A 19,406-nucleotide genomic window follows, 5' to 3' on the forward strand; every position below is an offset into this window, starting at 1 on the left:
CAGTTAAGCGTCTGCTTCTTGATTTCCACTTCAGTCATGATCTCAGAGTCATAGGATAGAGCCCTAAGTGGGGCTCCGCATTCAACGGGGAGTCTACTTGAGATTCTCAGTCTCTGTCTCCCTCTGCCCCCTCCCTCCCATGCTCACGCTCCCTCTCTCCCTCTCTAAAATTCTTTTAAAAAATTTTTGTAAGTGGAATCATATGGTATGTGACCTTTGGGAATGGCACTTTTCACTCAGCATAATTCTCAAATTGTGGCATGTATTAATAGTTTATTCCTTTTTATTGCTGAGTAGTATTCCATGCTATAGGTATGCCACAGTTTGTTTAACCATTCACTCATTGAAGAATATTCAGATTGTTCCAATTTCTGACTTTTACAAATAACTGCAATAAACATTTGGGTACAGGTTTTTTTTTTTATAAATATAAGTCTTCATTTTTCTGTGATAAATGCCCAGAAGTGCATTGTTGGGTTATATGGTAGTTGCATGTTTAGTTTTTTAAAAAACTGCCAAATTGTTTTCCAGAGTGACTATACCACTTTACATTCCTATTAGCAGTGTGTAAGTAAGTGATCCAGTTTCTCTGCATTCTTGCCAGCATGCAGTGTTGTTGCTTTGTTTTACTTTAGCCATTCTGATAGGTATGCAGTAAGATCTCATTGTGGTTTTAGTTGACATTTCCCTAATGGCTGTTGGTGATATATCTTCAGGTCATTTGCCCATCTTCTAATTGAGTCCTATTTGGGGTTTTTTGCTGTTCATTGAATATGTAGTTTGCAGGTATTTTCTCCCAGTCTGTTTCGTTGGTTTTTTTCATGATATGTTATAGCTGTGTAGAGGCCAAGATATAGTATGTTTTCAGACAAAGGTAGAAGAGCTTGCCATTTTTCTAACAGGCCAATTTGTCAATACATTTACACTAACATGGCAAAGGAAACTAAAGATGGAAATATGCAGGGTAATTATTTGAGTACTCATATAACATGCATATTTTTAAGCTGTATTTTTTAGAAATACAAAGGATGTTGTATAGTTTACTACAGTTGGCACTTAATTTTTTTTTAGGGCTCTGTAAGAAAACAAGCCAGCTAAAAGTAGAATCTTTTTAACATGTTTTTAGCATCTAGCCAGTTGTGTTTGATCTGGACTCTGACATTTGTGTGTGAGACTTTGGCCTAATTGTTTTACTCCAGTAAACCTCAGTTTCCCCATGTGTAAAATAGAAAAAAAAAGTACCACCATTTTATATCAAAATTATTGATATTAAATGAGGTAATTTATGTAGTCTTAGCATATAACAAGGATTCAAACAGTTGTATTGTCTATAGCAGAGCTTATCTTAAATACACAAAACATAAGCATGTAGAGGTGAAAACAAGTACCAAGTTGAATTGGGATGGTTATTACTACTTCCCTTTTTCCTCATCTTTTGAATACAGTTACTAGTCAAACATTAAACATTTGTAGAGAAAAGTACTGATGAGCTGTTAATTATGTGTCTTAAGCAATTCTCAGTCTGTTAAATAATATAAAGAATAATTCATTTTGGAGCTAAAACAAATAGGCTTAGATCACCAGCTAAGATATATTTGGAGATGTTAATATATTTTATAAGCATTTTTAATCTTTTGATCGCTTATTGCAGGCAGGTCATATCTATAGAAGAAATAGGTGGAGGAAACCTGAATAAACTTTTCTCATTTGAGAAAAAAATTTGTTTTGAAACCTTTTTTTTTTTTTTTTTAAGATTTTATTTATTTATTTGACAGAGAAATAGCGAGAGCAGGAACACAAGCAGGGGGAGTGGGAGAGGGAGAAGCAGGCTTCCTGCCGAGCAGGGAGCCCGATGTGGGACTCGATCCCAGGACCCTGGGATCATGACCTGAGCTGAAGGCAGACGCTTAACGACTGAGCCACCCAGGCGCCCTGTTTTGAAACCTTTAAGTATAACATTCATGGAGCCCATAATCTTTGTTTTGTCCAGATGAATGGACATGAAACTACTGAATACCTGTTGATAAACTAGTTAATATTTTAGTCTAGTAACTTGAGAATCAAATGCTAGTTTTAGTGCCCTGTGTTAGGGTAACCTCACTTGAGGAATGAGAACCCACAAAGATGATCTGCCTTTTATAGCTGTCCTGAGAAATAGTTTGCTCAGTGATCAGGAACAGATTCTGGAACCAAACTGGATTTGTATCCTTGTGCCATCTCTTACTAGCTAAGTGACCTTAGGCAAGTTAATGAACCTCTGCCTCATCTATAAAATAAGGCTTTAAAAAAATACTTCATAGGGTTGATGTGAGCATTAAAAGAATAATACATAAAGTGCTTAGCCTAACTTCACACACACACACACACACACACACAGTAAATGCTAGGTAGGTGTTATCAGCAGTAAAGTGGTAGTACCCAGCTTTGCAAACATGAAAGGGGTATTTTGAGAGAAACTGGCAGAGATTGAAGCTGTATAATAGATAGCTTTGAATTAAGGAATCATTAAATGTGTCTGGGAAAAGTTTAATGATCTTAACTATGCTTTCGGATATTTATCTGATAGTCTTTGTGGGGGGCAGTGAGAAGATTGAGATGAAGGTCTTTTGCTTGATAACGGTGATGGCGGGAATAGGAGCATCCAGCTTATTGTGTTAGGCAGCTACTTTACAACTTGAGAGGAGTTGAGATTGGGAAATTGAGTCACTCTGGGGCAGTAGTATGTTCCCTTTACAGATGATGGTTTCTTACATGAGGTGTTCCCAGACAGCAGGCTTCTTTAGGCTGCTGACCCACAGGGATAAAACTTTGTGGAGCATGGACTAGAATATGTAACAAATTTGGGCTGATCATTTTTCCTTAGGAAAATTAGTTTGAACTAATATATTGGCTGAGTTCTGACAGTCCAACAATTCTTTTTTCCCCTAATAATAATTAAAAGTTTCTGTTGGTGTGATGATTAAAGTATAGATGAGCTAATGACATAGAATTTTAATTATTCCTACTTGATTATTTGCTGTTTGAAGAATAATCAGAAATGTTTTTGTTCTTTCATTTTAAACACTACTGAGCATAGGTTGCCCCTATTATGCTCTCCTAGTCACCACTACTTTTTCCTTTATAGCACTACCACAGTTATAACTTTAAAAGTTGACTGGGGGGCTGGAGGGCTCAGTTGGTTAGACATCTGCCTTTGGCTCAGGTCGTGATCCCAGGACCCTGGGATCAAGCCCCGCGTTGGGCTCCCCGCTCAGTGGGAAGCTTGCTTCTCCCTCTGCCCTGCTGCTCCCCTTGCTTGTGTGCGATCATGCACTCCCTCGCTCTCTCTCTCTCTGACAAATAAATAAATAAAATCTTTAAAAAAAAAAAAAGTTGAGAGGGTTATGAATATGAGCATTGTGAAGTCAATCCAGGTACAATTTGGAAGACTGTTTCTGATTAAGAAGTGTTCTAGGCTGCTCTAGATGTAGTTATTTATTAGATTTCCTTCAAATGGAATACACACTAAAGATGAAATTCCTTCATGCCTTAGTCTTTATAGACTTCAATATTAGATCAACAAAAAGTGAAGTCATGATTTTTGGACAGAGAAAAGTACTTCTAAAACCATGAGATTTTAGTTAGGACTTAATCCAAAAACAAGATGCAAAATAATTGACCTTTATTACAGACAAGGATTTAGTAGAGAAAACTTCATTATCTTTAGTCTAAACTAATTAAAATCTTCCAATAAAGAAGAAACACTATTGGATGGGGGAATGAGCAAAATGGATGAAGAGGAGTAGGAGATACAGTCTTCCAGTTATAGAATGAGTAAGTCAGGAATAAAAGGCGCAGCATAAGAAATACAGTCAGTGGTATTATAATAACATTGTATGGTGACAGATGGTAGCTACACTTGTGGTGAGCACAGCATAATGTATAAACTTGTATCACTGTGTTATATACCTGAGACTAACATAATGGTGTGTCAACTAACCAAAAAAAAGAGTTAGAACCACCACTATTTTGATAATGTTAGTAGAGTTAATTTGTATACTGATACTCTTCTCAACTGATTTTGAGTACTGAATCAGAGACTTGATAATATCAATATAAATTTGTAGCTATTACAGAGATATTTTTGGTCCTAGTTTATGTAACATCTACTTCCTCTGGCATTTTTTTTCACATTTAGTAGATACTTTATACAAATTTTAGTTTTCAAATTCTTTTCCAATGTTCTTTTTAATGATAGGCAATTATTTCACCTGAATGTAATTTAAGTGAGTCTATACAGTGTGAAATGTGAGGAACTTAATATGCTGTTAGGATTTTAATTTTGAAATTGAACAACAAACTTAGGTATAGTGTAGATTACTGATGGGAAATCAGATATGAAGTATTTACTAATAAAATGGTGTATTCTATGAAAACCTACAAGATAATATTGATGTTTATTTTAATACCATTGAATTAAATGAAACACCATATTCCCAGTCCATCAGGTCTTACTTTGTAACATTCTAGAGATTATTAAATTGTATATATAGCATGAGACTAGCCACATTTGGAGGTATTGAAAGCTCTAACTTTAAAATGATCAAGTGATGTAACTTGATATAACTTGAAGATGTACTACATACACAACTGCATTTGAGATATTTTGGCAAATCTCTCCCAAGATGCCTTGAGAGAGAACATGTAAATTCATAACATCCTAACCAAATGTTCTGACTGTAAAATAAGAATTGGCGGGATTATACTTGGGTTTAGGTATCTTAATGCTGAAAATCTTTTCCTGTAGGACCGAGGTGATGAATTCACATACACAGGGAGTGGTGGTAAAAATCTTGCTGGTAATAAAAGAATTGGTGCACCATCGGCTGATCAAACATTAACAAACATGAACAGGTACTCTTTATTGTTAGAGTTTGTAAAGACTATCTATTTGGGCTTTGTATAAAAGTTTGATTATAGTAATATAATTTGTAAGTTAGACTGTAGGGGAGAATCTTAAATTGAGAGTTAAAGATCTAAATTTAAAATCCCATTACCTGATTATATAATTGTAAGCATTCTAACTTATTTCTTCATACTGTTTTTTAAATGACATAATTCCCAGTCTTAATACATGTGTTTTGCATTTGAAAACATGTTGAAACATTTGAAGGAAGGGAACCTATATAAGTGAAATTGAGGACAAGGTGGCTATCTACTATCCCATAGGTCAAAGTTATGTTTTACTCAACACAGATTTATCTTTTAAAGTAACAGACTTCTTAAGAGACTCACCAGTGTGAGATAGGTTTAAGTTTGGGAGCCGTATTTGTGGGCATAAGTGAAACATCAGATAAACTTAATCAGAATTACACTTAAGGTGCTTTTAGAATTTATAATAACGTCTCTTAAGTGTTATAAAAGAATGTTTAGTTACAAAAGTGACCTTTTCTAAGTAAATACTTATAAAGCATTACAAAAGAGCCACCTTGTGCTGACCTTTGTTCTATAGAAGTATTAATGATATTCCAGCTTCCATGGGAACAAAAAAATGACTTCAAAATGTTTTATTTCATATATGCATGCTATAGCAATAATAAAAAAATGACCCACACCATCAGATAGCAATGACCACATTATAACTTGTCGTATTGATAATTTTTTGACCAATTTCATAAAGTTGAAATTTTTATATCCTATTGTTAAGGGTGTTTTATGGATTGAGTAAAAATGAGTATTTTTCTTTCTTGAGTCTAAATCACTCGGTTTTAAGTAGTGTGCCCTTAATTTCTGATTACCGTGTGAAGTAAAGAATACACCAGTATGATTTCAAGAATTTGTTGCATACCAAATTACATACAGTCTGTTTTTATGTCTTCCTTCTATATTATTTCTGACAGTAGGATTATTTAACTGAACCAGCAGAGGAGACAGGTCAGATTTGCTGGTGAAAACATTCCTGAGGCAGGAGTCCAGTCCCTAGCTAGTATTTTTCTAGCAAAATAGCAGGTCTTCAGGAGGAATGATCTTAAAAAGATTTAGAAATATTTTGATGTGTTTTTGTCAGTGAAAGTGTTTGTTGAATTTGTAAAAGGGCTTTTTTACATTGTCAAATTTGAAAATAATATTTACCTTTTAATAACAATAGATTATTTTGCTTGAATGAAGTTTGTTTCCTAACTTCCTGCATTTGTAATATACATGGTAAATATTTTCCAAGCTTTTAAAGAATCTAATAAGTATAACCCTGTTTGCCATATGTTATAATCTTATTAGAAAATAATTGACAAGTAGTAAAAATGTTTGGATTGAAAGGAAGGTAGTGAATATAAAATATTAACTCAGAACCATTTAGGATTGACTTTTCATAGGGACTCTGACATCCATTCTCTTAGTTTATACATTAAGCTTTGAGTATGCCTTGTGATTGTAAAGACCTCTGGGCAAAAGATACCTATATGTTTTATAAGCATGAAGACCGAGGTGAAAGACCCTTAGCTCTGCATCATATTATACTCTTTCCTAACTAGCATATGGTCCAGTTCATTTTTGCTTCTCCACTAAGAGGTAGTTTGGTGCCTGCTTCTTGCTTTGAAAAGTTTGTTCCTATTTCCTCTCAGCTCTTTCACTTTATGAAACTGAAGAGGGCAGCAAGGTAACCTGGCCTTCCTTTATCAGGGCAGTTAGAAGCAATTGATTAAGCTGCAGAGTAATGGAAAAGCCTTGTTTCACCTAGTTTGATCTTAGATTCTTTTCACATACTTGAACAGCCTACATACTTCTGTGAAGCTAGAAGTGAGTTAATAATGCCAGTTAGGGGTGGCAATCATTCTGAATGAAGGTGCCTATAAGCACCAAGGCATTCCACTCATTAATGTGAAAATAGTATTTGTCCTTTTCCTAGCTCTTTAAGAAGATGAAGTATGTATATCTCAATAGGTATTACATAAATAAGATGGAATACTAGCCCTAGAAGTTTGGCTACATTTTCTTCTACCTCCCAGAGATTTAATGCATCTACCTTTGAGATAAAAAAGATAACTTGGTAAACTTTAACTATTTGACCACATTTATAAAAGTTTTTTTTTTTTTAAACGAAACACTTTGAGTTTATTTACTTTAACAGTATAACTGATCAAGAGATCTGAATAGATTAGACGTTTAGTCATAAGGTCAATTTTTTTTTATTTGAGCCTACGTAAAATTATACCCTGAAAAAGTATTTTGTATCATACCTGAATTTACCAAATTGGGTGTGTATGTGTTTTAACCTTACATGTTCTCAGTGGTTTCTTTTCACTTAAGTTAGGAAGTAGGTATCTGAGAAGAAGAATACTAATTTTAAATAGATTCTAGTTTGGTGGGGTCTTTTGCGGGGGGGGGGGGTGTTGTTTTGGTTTTTTGTTTTTGTTTTTTGACAGGACTAAGTTCTCCCAAGAAAGGTCTTCTTACATAACCTTACTGATTAATTACTACTAAGTGAGTACACATACTAAGGAAGCTTCAACTAAATCAGGTGCTGCTTCTCACTCAGTGTTCCTCCTTGTTCACATGTCATAGTAAAAATAGTGATCTGGAGGAGCCAAAAATCTTTATTGTCATGATTTAACACAGACATTTGAATGCTTCAGTTTTACTTAAATTTTTTACTCCAAGTCTTTAAACAATATTCTCATATTAAACTTGTTCTTTAATAGCTTCTAAACATTAAGGATTCTCTATCGTCTGGAATATGGAAAGTAGACCTAGAAAGGTCATTTGTACCTTGCTGACAAATTTATTTTCCTGGATTTCTTTCTACATTATTCCAGCAATTTACCTCACTCCCTTATCAAAAATAAATACTACAACAATCACTTGCTTTAGTTTTCCAACTTTCTCCCTTCCCTCAACAAACGTTATTTTAAAAAAATTCCATGTATTTCTAGTTGTTTTCTATTATACGTGGCACAGATGTTATTACTTTCAGAAGAACCCTACAGGCTATCTGAGAACCAATCCCCTGGCTTGGGGGTGACATCAGAAAACTGATTTGTCTTCTCTGCTGGTGGGGGAAAGCATAATCCTATTATCTGGAATAATATGGAAAGAATCATAGAATCTTAACCATCAGGTAAGGCATAATTCACCTTTTAATTGAGCTAATAATGCGATTATATACTTAAAGATTACTTGGTATAAAGAATTTGTTTTATTTTTTAGGGCATTGGCCCTAAACTGTGATGCTCCATTGGATGATAAAATTGGAGCAGAGTCTCGGAATTGGAGAGCTGGTAAGCCAGTCAGAGTGATACGCAGTTTTAAAGGGAGGAAGATCAGCAAATATGCTCCTGAAGAAGGCAACAGATATGATGGCATTTATAAGGTGCTCTATCTGGCATGATATCTTGTTAGTCATTCTTCCTGGGCTTTCAAGTTCCCTTGCCAAAGGGAACTACTCTACTGGGGTGGGCTAAAGGAAAGAGTAGATCACCTTAGTTGGTACTTCTGCTTTTTCTGGAAATGTAACAGATATACAAAGTGAGCTTCTAACTTTGATACTTTTCTCTTACCACTTATTTGAAGTCTGTAAGGGCAGAGTTACATTTTGAGTTAAGCTTTTTGTGAGTATATATTCTCTATGATAAAACTAAATAATGTGGCCATTGTAGATACTGATTCTTTTAATTGTAATAGATTTTCAAAGCCAAGCACGTTATAATTTGTAAAATAGGTTGTTTAAAACACGGAGGCATTTACTGCCACCATTTTTATCTGTTATGCAGGAATCTATTCATGAGCATAATCTTGTTAATATTTCAAGTTTATAGCAATGTGTACTTATATGGGAGCTATCTTAATTAGGAAATAAGGTCAAAACAATATCTTAGTGAATATTTTTTATTTACTGTTCCTACAACAAAGCAAGCATCTTTTGAAGTTGCATTTAGTTCAGTCAAGTATACTTAAACTTGTAATATATTATGAATAAGTCTAAATATTAAATCTCAAACTACTACAAAATACTGTGATTTAGGTGGTGAAATACTGGCCAGAAATTTCATCAAGCCATGGATTCTTGGTTTGGCGCTACCTTTTAAGAAGAGATGATGTTGAACCTGCTCCTTGGACCTCAGAAGGAATAGAACGGTCAAGAAGACTATGTCTACGTTTACAGGTTAGATTACATTTGTCTAGGCTACTTGTATGTTCATAAAAATGTGCACCTCTGTAGTATCTTTGTGCCTTAACACTGGATACAACTCATGGCAATTGATCAGTGGACTTTTAAGGGGTGAGGAATGAAACCATGCAAGTATACAGAAGGAAAACAAGTAAAAAGGTGGCATTCTAGGTGTCAGACTGCCCTAAGACCAAGAATTGTGCTTGGGAAAAGCCAGGCCTTCAATGAAAAGTAAGATATTTCAATTCAATTTGGAAATGACTTGAAGAATGAGGGAGAGGGATACATAAAATTTACATAAAGGAGGCCTTAAGAAGGGAAGTTTATCCTAGAGGGCACAGGGGGTGTGTCTCTGGTAGGGGAAGGGGGAGGTGGCTTGTAAGAGTGGTCTGCTTCCTACCCTTCTCACTTTTCCTCACCCCTTTTTTCTCTTCCCCCTCAAAGCTGCTTCCCTGTCCTGTCACCACCTTTAGTGCTTTGCCTTTTTTTTTTCCCCTTTGCCCATGTTCAGCTGTTAACCCATTTAAGACTTTGTTGGTTTTGTGTGCATAATGGATGGTATGGCTACATTCCCCGTCCACTGCCTATGCACCCTAGACTTTGTCCCTGACACTGACTTCAGAGCATGGTTTAAGTTCATCCTCCCATCATTCCCCATTGTTGTGCTTCCTGTAAAGACTACCAGCGTTTCATTTCCCCTGGCTCTGCCCACACTGCATGTGTAGGGGCTGAACTATGGGCAAGTGTCTGACCACCCAGGCAGGTGAGTGTGTGTTTTCTAGTGCAAGTCTGTGTCTGTTTTTGTTTTCTTTTTAAACTCGTAGAATTAATTGTTTCATTAATTAAATGAGACCCATCGGCTGCTAAAATAACTGCCAAAATAATTCTTTTTATAACAATATAAAAAAATAACTTGTTAAATCCATTTTTAAAAGATTTTTTCAGATTCATTGTTCAGCAGAGCAGTGTTCTAGATAGGTTAGATTTGAAACTGTAAGCAGAAGCATGTAAGCCCATCTACTATGATAAGTTAATAATATCATTGATGGGGCCTAAAACATGTTGAGTTTTAAGTATCAGTGTTAATCAATAAAGCGTGTCCCCCAGAAAAGGGTAGCCAGTAAAACACAAATAGGTAGACTTTATTCCTTAAACTCGAACCTTTAGCTGATAAAGAATTAGTAATTTAGTGGCTTTAGGTCTTCTAAAAGCCCCATCCCCCCTATTTTGGTAGATAAGAAATTTAGCCCTTAATGTTGGGGGGGTAGGAGTTGTTTTGTTTTGTTTTTTAAAGATTGGCTCCACAATTGAGTGTAATACCATCTGTATGAGTACTGTACTGTACTCTGTGGTTGATCTTCACTTACTTCATATCTAGATTCTTCTCTTCCTTAAACTTCTTAAGCCACCTAGTCAAATCTCCTGAAAACTTGTCTTTCCTCTTTTAGATCTGGAACTAAGATTATTATTTTATAAAATGAAATATCTTAACAGTCATAACTACATGGTTTTACACTGAATTGGGGATTTTAATAGTCTTCTGTCCTTTAAATGTCTGTTTCCTTTATATAAAGTCTCTCAGTTTAGGAAAATATACTCTTCACCCCTCCCCTTTTTAAATTTCTCAGCAGCATCTAGAACAACCCTCCCCCCACCACTTCTTTGCGAAGCTTAAATCTATATTGTACTTTTTCCCCTATCAGTATCCAGTAGGTTACCCTTCAGATAAGGAAGGGAAGAAGACTAAAGGACAGTCAAAGAAGCAGGCCAGCGGAGCCTCAAAAAGGCCGACTACAGATGGTAGGTAATGATTACAGGCATAAGTCCTAAAAATGTAGTTACTCATAAAGAAAAATATTAAGAGAATGAATTGAGAAACTCATAAGAAAAGCAATATTTGGGAGTGGTGGAAAGGCGTGAGACTTTTTGTGTATTTTAGTAGTGCTGGAGCCAAAACAACAGCAAATGTAGTATTCTAAACTCCAAGGGAAGTCAGGTGCTGCTTAATGCAGGTTATCTTCGTGCTAAACATTAATGGTGCCAGTTAACTCTTTGATCTCATAGTTCTGTTTGGAATCACTCAGAAGTCTGCTTATGTATTTTTAAATAAATCTAGATGGTTGTCCAAGTGCCTCCAAAGTGTTAAAAACACCAGATTCAGCAGAAGCAGTTGAGGCTTTCCAACTAACCCCTCAACAACAACATCTAATTAGAGAAGATCACCAAAACCAGAAGCTATGGGATGAAGTGCTTGCATCTCTTGTGGAAGGTCCAGTATGTAAAGGTTTTTTTAATAATAATGTTCTAATATTAACAAGTAGTGAAAAATAATACTCTTTGCAAGTCAGTCAAAACTTGATGTTTTTATGTAATCCTCTCATCCAGTAGCCACTACCTTTCAGAAATAATCTGAAGTAATACTTAAATGCTTTTAAATTGATTTTAGGCCTCTTAGTTGTTGGTTTTGACCTCTATGTGCCTGAACTTATTCATTTATGTTGAAGGCATGATGAAGGCACTGTTCATGGGAAGAATTTTTGGTTTGTATAACACAATTTAAAACTCATCGGGAAATTTTTTGCTGTAGTTCAAAGTTATTCTGATGGTGTAAATCTTAAGCAATTCAGCACATGTTTAACCTAGTGGTTAAAAAAAAACACAAACTGTTAATTTATTTAAATACTTTATATGTTTTAGATTTTTTCCCCATTTTTTGGTAATCATAACATTTTAAAGTGAAAAGGAATTACAACTGATGTGTTGATTTTGTGTTACACTGTATTTTGCAAATGAAGCTTTCTTATCAAATTCCAGAAGCTGGAATTTTCAAATATGAATTGTCTATTCTTTCTTTGTTCACTTGCTTTTATTTCTTTAATTTTGCTTAAAATTAGAATATTCCATTTTATTAGATAGTAACCCCTTATTAGGTGTGATATAGTTATTTTTCTGGGTTTTTTCCTCCGTGCAACTATTGTGGGTGAGCTTGAATTTTTATCGTGTCATCGTCTAATAATTTCTTCTTTCCAGTGTTCCCTTTATTTCTGTACATTCATTAGCCAGAACTTCTCATGTGTCTGAAATGGGGTTACTTACCTTTCTGTCTAAATTTAGAGAGAACTCTCAGTTTTTGTGTTGCTTTTTATTGAGAAATAGTCATCATATTAAGGAAGAATGTTCCCTGGTACAATTTTTAACATCCATTTATCTATTTATAGTCATTTATGTATATGTATTTATATATATATATATATATATATATATATATTTTTTAACATTTTATTTTTAAGTAATCTCTACTCCCAATATGGGACTCAAACTCAGAACCCCCAGGTCAAGAGTCACATGCTCTACCGATTCAGCCAGAGGCACCCAGGCTTCCCTATTTATTCATTTTATTTTATTTATTTATTTTTTATTTTATTTATTTATTTTTGAGTAATCTCTACCCCCAACGTAGGGCTCAAACTCACACCACCAGGATCAAGAGGCTCATGCTCTACAGACTGAGGAAGCCAGGTGCCCCCAATTTTTTTTTTCCATTTTTTTAAGTTAATCACCATACATTACATCATTAGTTTTTGATGTAGTGTTCCATGATTCATTGTTTGCATATAACACCCAGTGCTCCATGCAGAACGTGCCCTCTTTAATACCCATTACCAGGCTAACCCATCCTCCCACCCCCCTCCCCTCTAGAACCCTCAGTTTCTTTTTCAGAGTCCATAGTCTCTCATGGTTCATCTCCCCCTCCGATTTCCCCCCTTCATTCTTCCCCTCCTGCTATCTTCTTCTTCTTCTTTCTTTTTTTTTTAACATATAATGTATTATTTGCTTCAGATACAGATCTGTGATTCAACAGTCTTGCACAATTCACAACACTCACCATAGCACCTACCCTCCCCAATGTCTATCAGCCAGCCACCCCATCCCTCCCACCCCCCACCACACCAGCAACCCTCAGTTTGTTTCCTGATTTAAGAATTCCTCATATCAGTGAGGTCATATGACACATGTCTTTCTCTGTTTGACTTATTTCGCTTAGCATAATACCCTGCAGTTCCATCCACATCGTTGCAAATGGCAAGATCTCATTCCTTTTGATGGCTGCATAATATTCCATTATATATATATACCACAAGAGGGACATCTTGGCTCTTTCCACTGTTTGGCTATTGTGGACATTGTATCTGTAAACATCAGGGTGCCTGTACCCCTTCAGATCCCTACATTTGTATCTTTACGGTAATACCCAGTAGTGTAATTGCTGGATCATATGGTAGCTCTATTTTCAACTTTCTGAGGAACCTCCATACCGTTTTCCAGAGTGGCTGCACCAGCTTACATTCCCACCAACAGGGTAGGAGTGTTCCCCTTTCTCTGCATCCCCGCCAACATCTGTCCTTTCCTGATTGCTAATTATAGCCATTCTGACTGGTGTGAGGTGATATCTCATTGAGCTTTTGATTTGGATTTCCCCGGTGCTGAGCTATGTTGAGCACTTTTTCATGTGTCTGTTGGCCGTTTGGATGTCTTCTTTGGAAAAATGTCTGTTCATGTCTTCTGCCCATTTCTTGATTGGATTCTTTGTTCTTTGGGTGTTGAGTTTGATAAGTTCTTTATAGATTTTGGATACTAGCCCTTTATCTGATATGTCATTTGCAAATATCTTCTCCCATTCTGTCAGTTGTCTTTTGGTTTTGTTGCTGTTTCTTTTTTGTACAAAAGCTTTATGTCTTGATGAGGTCCCAATAGTTCATTTTTGCCCTTGCTTCCGTTGCCTTTGGCAATGTTTCTAGGAAGAAGTTGCTGCGGCTGAGTTCGAAGAGGTGGCTGCCTGTGTTCTCCTTTAGGATGTTGATGGACTCCTGTCTCAGATTGAGGTCTTTGAACCATTTGGAGTCTATTTTTGTGTATGGTGTAAGAATATGGTCCACTTTCATTCTTCTGCATGTGGCTGTCCAATTTTCCCAACATCATTTGTTGAAGAGACTGTCTTTTTTTTTTTTATTCTTATGTTAATCCCCATACATTACATCATTAGTTTTAGATGTAGTGTTCCATGATTCATTGTTTGTGCATAACACCCAGTGCTCCATGCAGAATGTGCCCTCCTCAATACCCACCACCAGGCTAACCCATCCTCCCACCCCCCTCCCCTCTAGAACCCTCAGTTTGTTTTTCAGCGTCCATCGTCTCACATGGTTCGTCTACCCCTCTGATTTCCCCCCCTTCATTCTTCCCCTCCTGCTGCCTTCTTCTTTTTTTTTTTTTTAACATATATTGCATTATTTGTTTCAGAGGTACAGATCTGAGATTCAAAAGTCTTGCACAATTCACAGTGCTTACCAGAGCACATACCCTCCCCAGTGTCTATCACCCAGTCACCCCATCCCTCCCACCCCACCCCCCACTCCAGCAACCCTCAGTTTGTTTCTTGCGATTAAGAATTCCTCATATCAGTGAGGTCATATGATACATGTCTTTCTCTCTTTGACTTATTTCGCTGAACATAATATCCTCCAGTTCCATCCACGTCGTTGCAAATGGCAAGATCTCATTCCTTTTGATGGCTGCATAATATTCCATTGTGTATATATACCACATCTTCTTTATCCATTCATCTGTCGATGGACATCTTGGCTCCTTCCACAGTTTGGCTATTGTGGACATTGCTGCTATAAACATCGGGGTGCACGTACCCCTTCGGATCCCTACTTTTGTATCTTTGGGGTAAATACCCAGTAGTGCAATTGCTGGATCATATGGTAGCTCTATTTTCAACTTTTTGAGGAACCTCCATACTGTTTTCCAGAGTGGCTGCACCAGCTTGCATTCCCACCAACAGTGTAGGAGGGTTCCCCTTTCTCCGCATCCCCGCCAACATCTGTCGTTTCCTGACTGGTTAATTTTAGCTATTCTGACTGGTGTGAGGTGGTATCTCATTGAGGTTTTGATTTGGATTTCCCTGATGCCGAGTGATGTTGAGCACTTTTTCGTGTGTCTGTGGGCCATTTGGATGTCTTCTTTGGAAAAATGTCTCTTCATGTCTTCTGCCCATTTCTTGATTGGAGTCTTTGTTCTTTGGGTGTTGAGTTTGATGAGTTCTTTATAGATTTTGGATACTAGCCCTTTATCTGATATGTCATTTGCAAATATCTTCTCCCATTCTGTCGGTTGTTTTTTGGTTTTGTTGACTGTTTCCTTTGCTTTGCAAAAGCTTTTTATCTTGATGAAGTCCCAGTAGTTCATTTTTGCCCTTGCTTCCCTTGCCTTTGGCGATGTTTCTAGGAAGAAGTTGCTTCAGCTGAGGTCGAAGAGGTTGCTGCCTGTGTTCGCCTTTAGGATTTGGATGGACTCCTGTCTCACATTGAGGTCTTTCAACCATTTGGAGTCTATTTTTGTGTGTGGTGTAAGGAAATGGTCCAGTTTCATTCTTCTGCATGTGGCTATCCAATTTTCCCAACACCATTTGTTGAAGAGACTGTCTTTGTTCCATTGGACATTCTTTCCTGCTTTGTCAAAGATGAGTTGACCATAGAGTTGAGGGTCCATTTCTGGGCTCTCTATTCTGTTCCATTGATCGATGTGTCTGTTTTTGTGCCAGTACCATACTGTCTTGATGATGACAGCTTTGTAATAGAGCTGGAAGTCCGGAATTGTGATGCCACCAGCCTTGCTTTTCTTTTTTCAACATTGCTCTGGCTATGCGGGGTCTTTTCTGGTTCCATACAAATTTAAGGATTATTTGTTCCATTTCTTTGAAAAAAGAGGATGGTATTTTGATGGGGATTGCATTGAATGTGTAGATTGCTCTAGGTAGCATTGACATCTTCACAATATTTGTTCTTCCAATCCATGAGCATGGAACGTTTTTCCATTTCTCTGGGTCATCCTCAGTTTCTTTCATGAGTATTCTATAGTTTTCTGAGTACAGATCCTTTGCCTCTTTGGTTAGATTTATTCCTAGGTATCTTATGGTTTTGGGTGCAATTGTAAATGGGATCGACTCCTTAATTTCTCTTTCTTCTGTCTTGTTGTTGGTGTATAGGAATGCCACTGACTTCTGTGCATTGATTTTATATCCTGCCACTTTACTGAATTCCTGTAGGAGTTCTAGCATAGATTTATCTCTCTTTGACTTATTTCGCTGAACATAATATCCTCCAGTTCCATCCACGTCGTTGCAAATGGGGTGGAGTCTTTTGCGTTTTCCACATAAAGTATCATATTCTGCAAAGAGTGAGAGTTGGACTTCTTTGCCGATTTGGATGCCTTTGATTTCTTTTTGTTGTCTGATTGCTGTGGCTAGGACTTCTAATACCATGTTGAATAGCAGTGGTGAGAGTGGACATCCCTGCCGCGTTCCTGACCTTAGGGGGAGAGCTCTCAGTTTTTCCCCATTGAGAATGATATTCGCTGTAGGTTTTTCATAGATGGCTTTTATGATATTGAGGTATGTACCCTCTATGCCTATACTCTGAAGAGTTTTGATCAAGAAAGGTTGCTGTACTTTGTCAAATGCTTTTTCTGCATCTATGGAGAGGATCATATGATTCTTGTTCTTTCTTTAGTTAATGTATTGTATCACATTGATTGATTTGCGGATGTTGAACCAACCTTGCAACCCAGGGATAAATCCCACTTGGTTGTGGTGAATAATCCTTTTAATGTACTGATGGATCCTATTGGCTAGTATTTTGGGGAGAATTTTTGCATCCATGTTCATCAAGGATATTGGTCTGTAATTCTCCTTTTTGATGGGGTCTTTGGTTTGAGGATCAAGGTAATGGTGGCCTTGTAAAACGAGTTTGGAAGTTTTCCTTCCATTTCTATTTTTTGGAACAGTTTCAGAAGAACAGGTATTCATTCTTTTTGAAATGTTTGGTAGAGTTCCCCTGGGAAGCCATCTGGCCCTGGGCTTTTGTTTGTTGGGAGATTTTTGATGACTGCTTCAATTTCCTTAGTGGTTATAGGTCTGTTCAGGTTTTCTATTTCTTCCTGGTTCAGTTTTGGTAGGTGATACATCTCTAGGAATGCACCCATTTCTTCCAGATTGTTTAATTTGCTTGCATAGAGTTGCTCATAATATGTTCTTATCATTGTTTGTATTTCTTTGGTGTTGGTTGTGATCTCTCCTCTTTCATTCATGATTTTGTTTATTTGAGACATTTCTCTTTTCTTTTTGAGAAGTCTGGCCAGGGGTTTATCAGTCTTGTTAATTCTTTCAAAGAACCAGCTCCTAGTCTTGTTGATCTGTTCTACTGTTCTTTTGGTTTCTATTTTATTGATTTCTGCTCTGATCTTTATTATTTCTCTTCTCCTGCTGGGTTTAGGCTTTATTTGCTGTTCTTTCTCCAGCTCCTTCAGGTGTAGGGTTAGGTTGTGTATTTGAGATCTTTCTTGTTACTTGAGGAAGGCCTGTATTGCTTTGTACTTCCCTCTTAGGACAGCCTTTGCTTCATCCCACAGATTTTGAACAGTTGTGTTTTCATTTTCATTGGTTTCCATGAATTTTTTTAATTCTTCTTTAATTTCCTGGTTGACCCATTCATACTTTAGTTAGATGCTCTTTAGCCTCCATGTATTTGAGTTCTTTCCGACTTTCCTCTTGTGATTGAGTTCTAGTTTCAAAGCATTGTGGTCTGAAAATAGGCAGGGAATGATCCCAATCTTTTGGTACCGGTTGAGACATAATTTATGACCTAGGATGTGATCGATTCTGGAGAATGTTCCATGGGCACTAGAGAAGAATGTGTATTCCGTTGCTTTGGGATGGAATGTTCTGAATATGTCTGTGAAGTCCATTTGGTCCAGTGTGTCATTTAAAGTCTTTATTTCCTTGTTGATCTTTTGCTTAGATGATCTGTCCATTTCAGTGAGGGGCGTGTTGAAGTCCTGCACTAATATTTTATTGTTGTCAATGTGTTTCTTTGCTTTTGTTATTAATTGCCTTATATAATTGGCTGTTCCCATGTTAGGGGCATGGATATTTACAACTGTTAGATCTTCTTGTTGGATAGACCCTTTAAGTAGGATATAGTGTCCTTCCTCATCTCTTATTACAGTCTTTGGTTTAAAATCTAATTTGTCTGATATAAGGATTGCCACCCCAGCTTTCTTTTGGTGTCCTTTAGCGTGGTAAATGGTTTTCCACCCCTTCACTTTCAATCTGGGGGTGTCTTTGGGTCTAAAATGAGTCTCTTGCAGACAGCATATTGATGGGTTTTGTTTTTTAATCCAATCTGATAGCCTTTGTCTTTTGATTGGGGCATTTAGCCCATTTACATTCAGGGTAACTATTGAAAGATAGGAATTTAGTGCCGTTGTATTGCCTGTAAGGTGACAGTTACTGTATATTGTCTGTGTTCCTTTCTGGTCTGTGTTGCTTTTAGGCTCTCTCTTGGCTTAGAGGACCCCTTTCAAGATTTCTTGTAGGGCTGGTTTCGTGTTTACAAATTCTTTTAGTTTTTGTTTGTCCTGGAAGCTTTTTATCTCTCCTTCTATTTTCAGCAACAGTCTACCTGGATATAGTATTCTTGGCTGCATATTTTTCTCATGTAGTGCTCTGAATATATTCTGCCAGTCCTTTCTGGCCTGCCAGGTCTCTGTGGATAGGTCTGTGGCCAGTCTAATGTTTCTACCATTGTAGGTTACATATCTCTTCTCCCAAGCTGCTTTCAGGATTTTCTCTTTGTCTATGAGACTCGTCAGTTTTACTATTAGATGTCGGGGTGTTGACCTATTTTTATTGATTTTGAGAGGGGTTCTCTGTGCTTCCTGGATTTTGATGCCTGTTTCCTTCCCCAAAATAGGGAAGTTCTCTGCTGTAATTTGCTCCAATATACCTTCAGCCCCTCTCTCTCTTTCTTTTTCTGGGATCCCAATTATTCTAATGTTGTTTTGTCTTATGGTATCACTTATATGTGGAATTCTGCCCTCGTGATCCAGTAGTTGTTTTATCTCTTTTTTTCTCAGCTGCTTTATTTTCCATCATTTGGTCTTCTATATCACTGATTCTCTCTTCTGCCTCATTTATCCTAGCAGTTAGCGCCCCCATATTTGATTGCACCTCATTAATAGCCTTTTTGATTTCGACTTGGTTAGATTTTAGTTCCTTTACTTCTCCAGAAAGGGTTTCTCTAATAACTTCCATGCTTTTTTCAAGCCCAGCTAGTATGTTTAAAATCATCATTCTAAACTCTAGTTCCGACATCGTACTAATGTCCGCCTTGAGTAGGTCCCTGGCAGTCGGTACTGCCTC

At 36.9% G+C, this 19,406-nt stretch overlaps 1 protein-coding gene across 7 annotated transcripts in view; it reads left to right on the top strand.

The window, feature by feature from the left end:
* The window catches only part of UHRF2 (ubiquitin like with PHD and ring finger domains 2), a 94,487-nt gene that overhangs the window by 67,981 nt on the left and 7,100 nt on the right, over positions 1 to 19,406 (top strand). For 5 of the 7 annotated variants that reach the window (XM_064578936.1, XM_064578935.1, XM_054509213.2 and 2 more), the window contains 5 exons: positions 4,787 to 4,893; positions 8,182 to 8,344; positions 8,996 to 9,136; positions 10,846 to 10,942; positions 11,259 to 11,416. In XM_064578936.1, coding sequence (XP_064435006.1) covers positions 4,787 to 4,893; positions 8,182 to 8,344; positions 8,996 to 9,136; positions 10,846 to 10,942; positions 11,259 to 11,416 — 666 coding nt within the window. The remainder of the gene's footprint in view (positions 1 to 4,786; positions 4,894 to 8,181; positions 8,345 to 8,995; positions 9,137 to 10,845; positions 10,943 to 11,258; positions 11,417 to 19,406) is intronic. The other 2 variants (XM_054509214.2, XM_054509215.2) reach the window with 2 other exon arrangements.

The sequence above is a fragment of the Mirounga angustirostris genome, unplaced genomic scaffold (genome assembly GCF_029215605.1).
Source record: "Mirounga angustirostris isolate CCGP_5_RB_7025 unplaced genomic scaffold, mMirAng1.0.hap1 SCAF_15, whole genome shotgun sequence".
In the NCBI taxonomy this organism is placed as follows: domain Eukaryota; kingdom Metazoa; phylum Chordata; class Mammalia; order Carnivora; family Phocidae; genus Mirounga; species Mirounga angustirostris.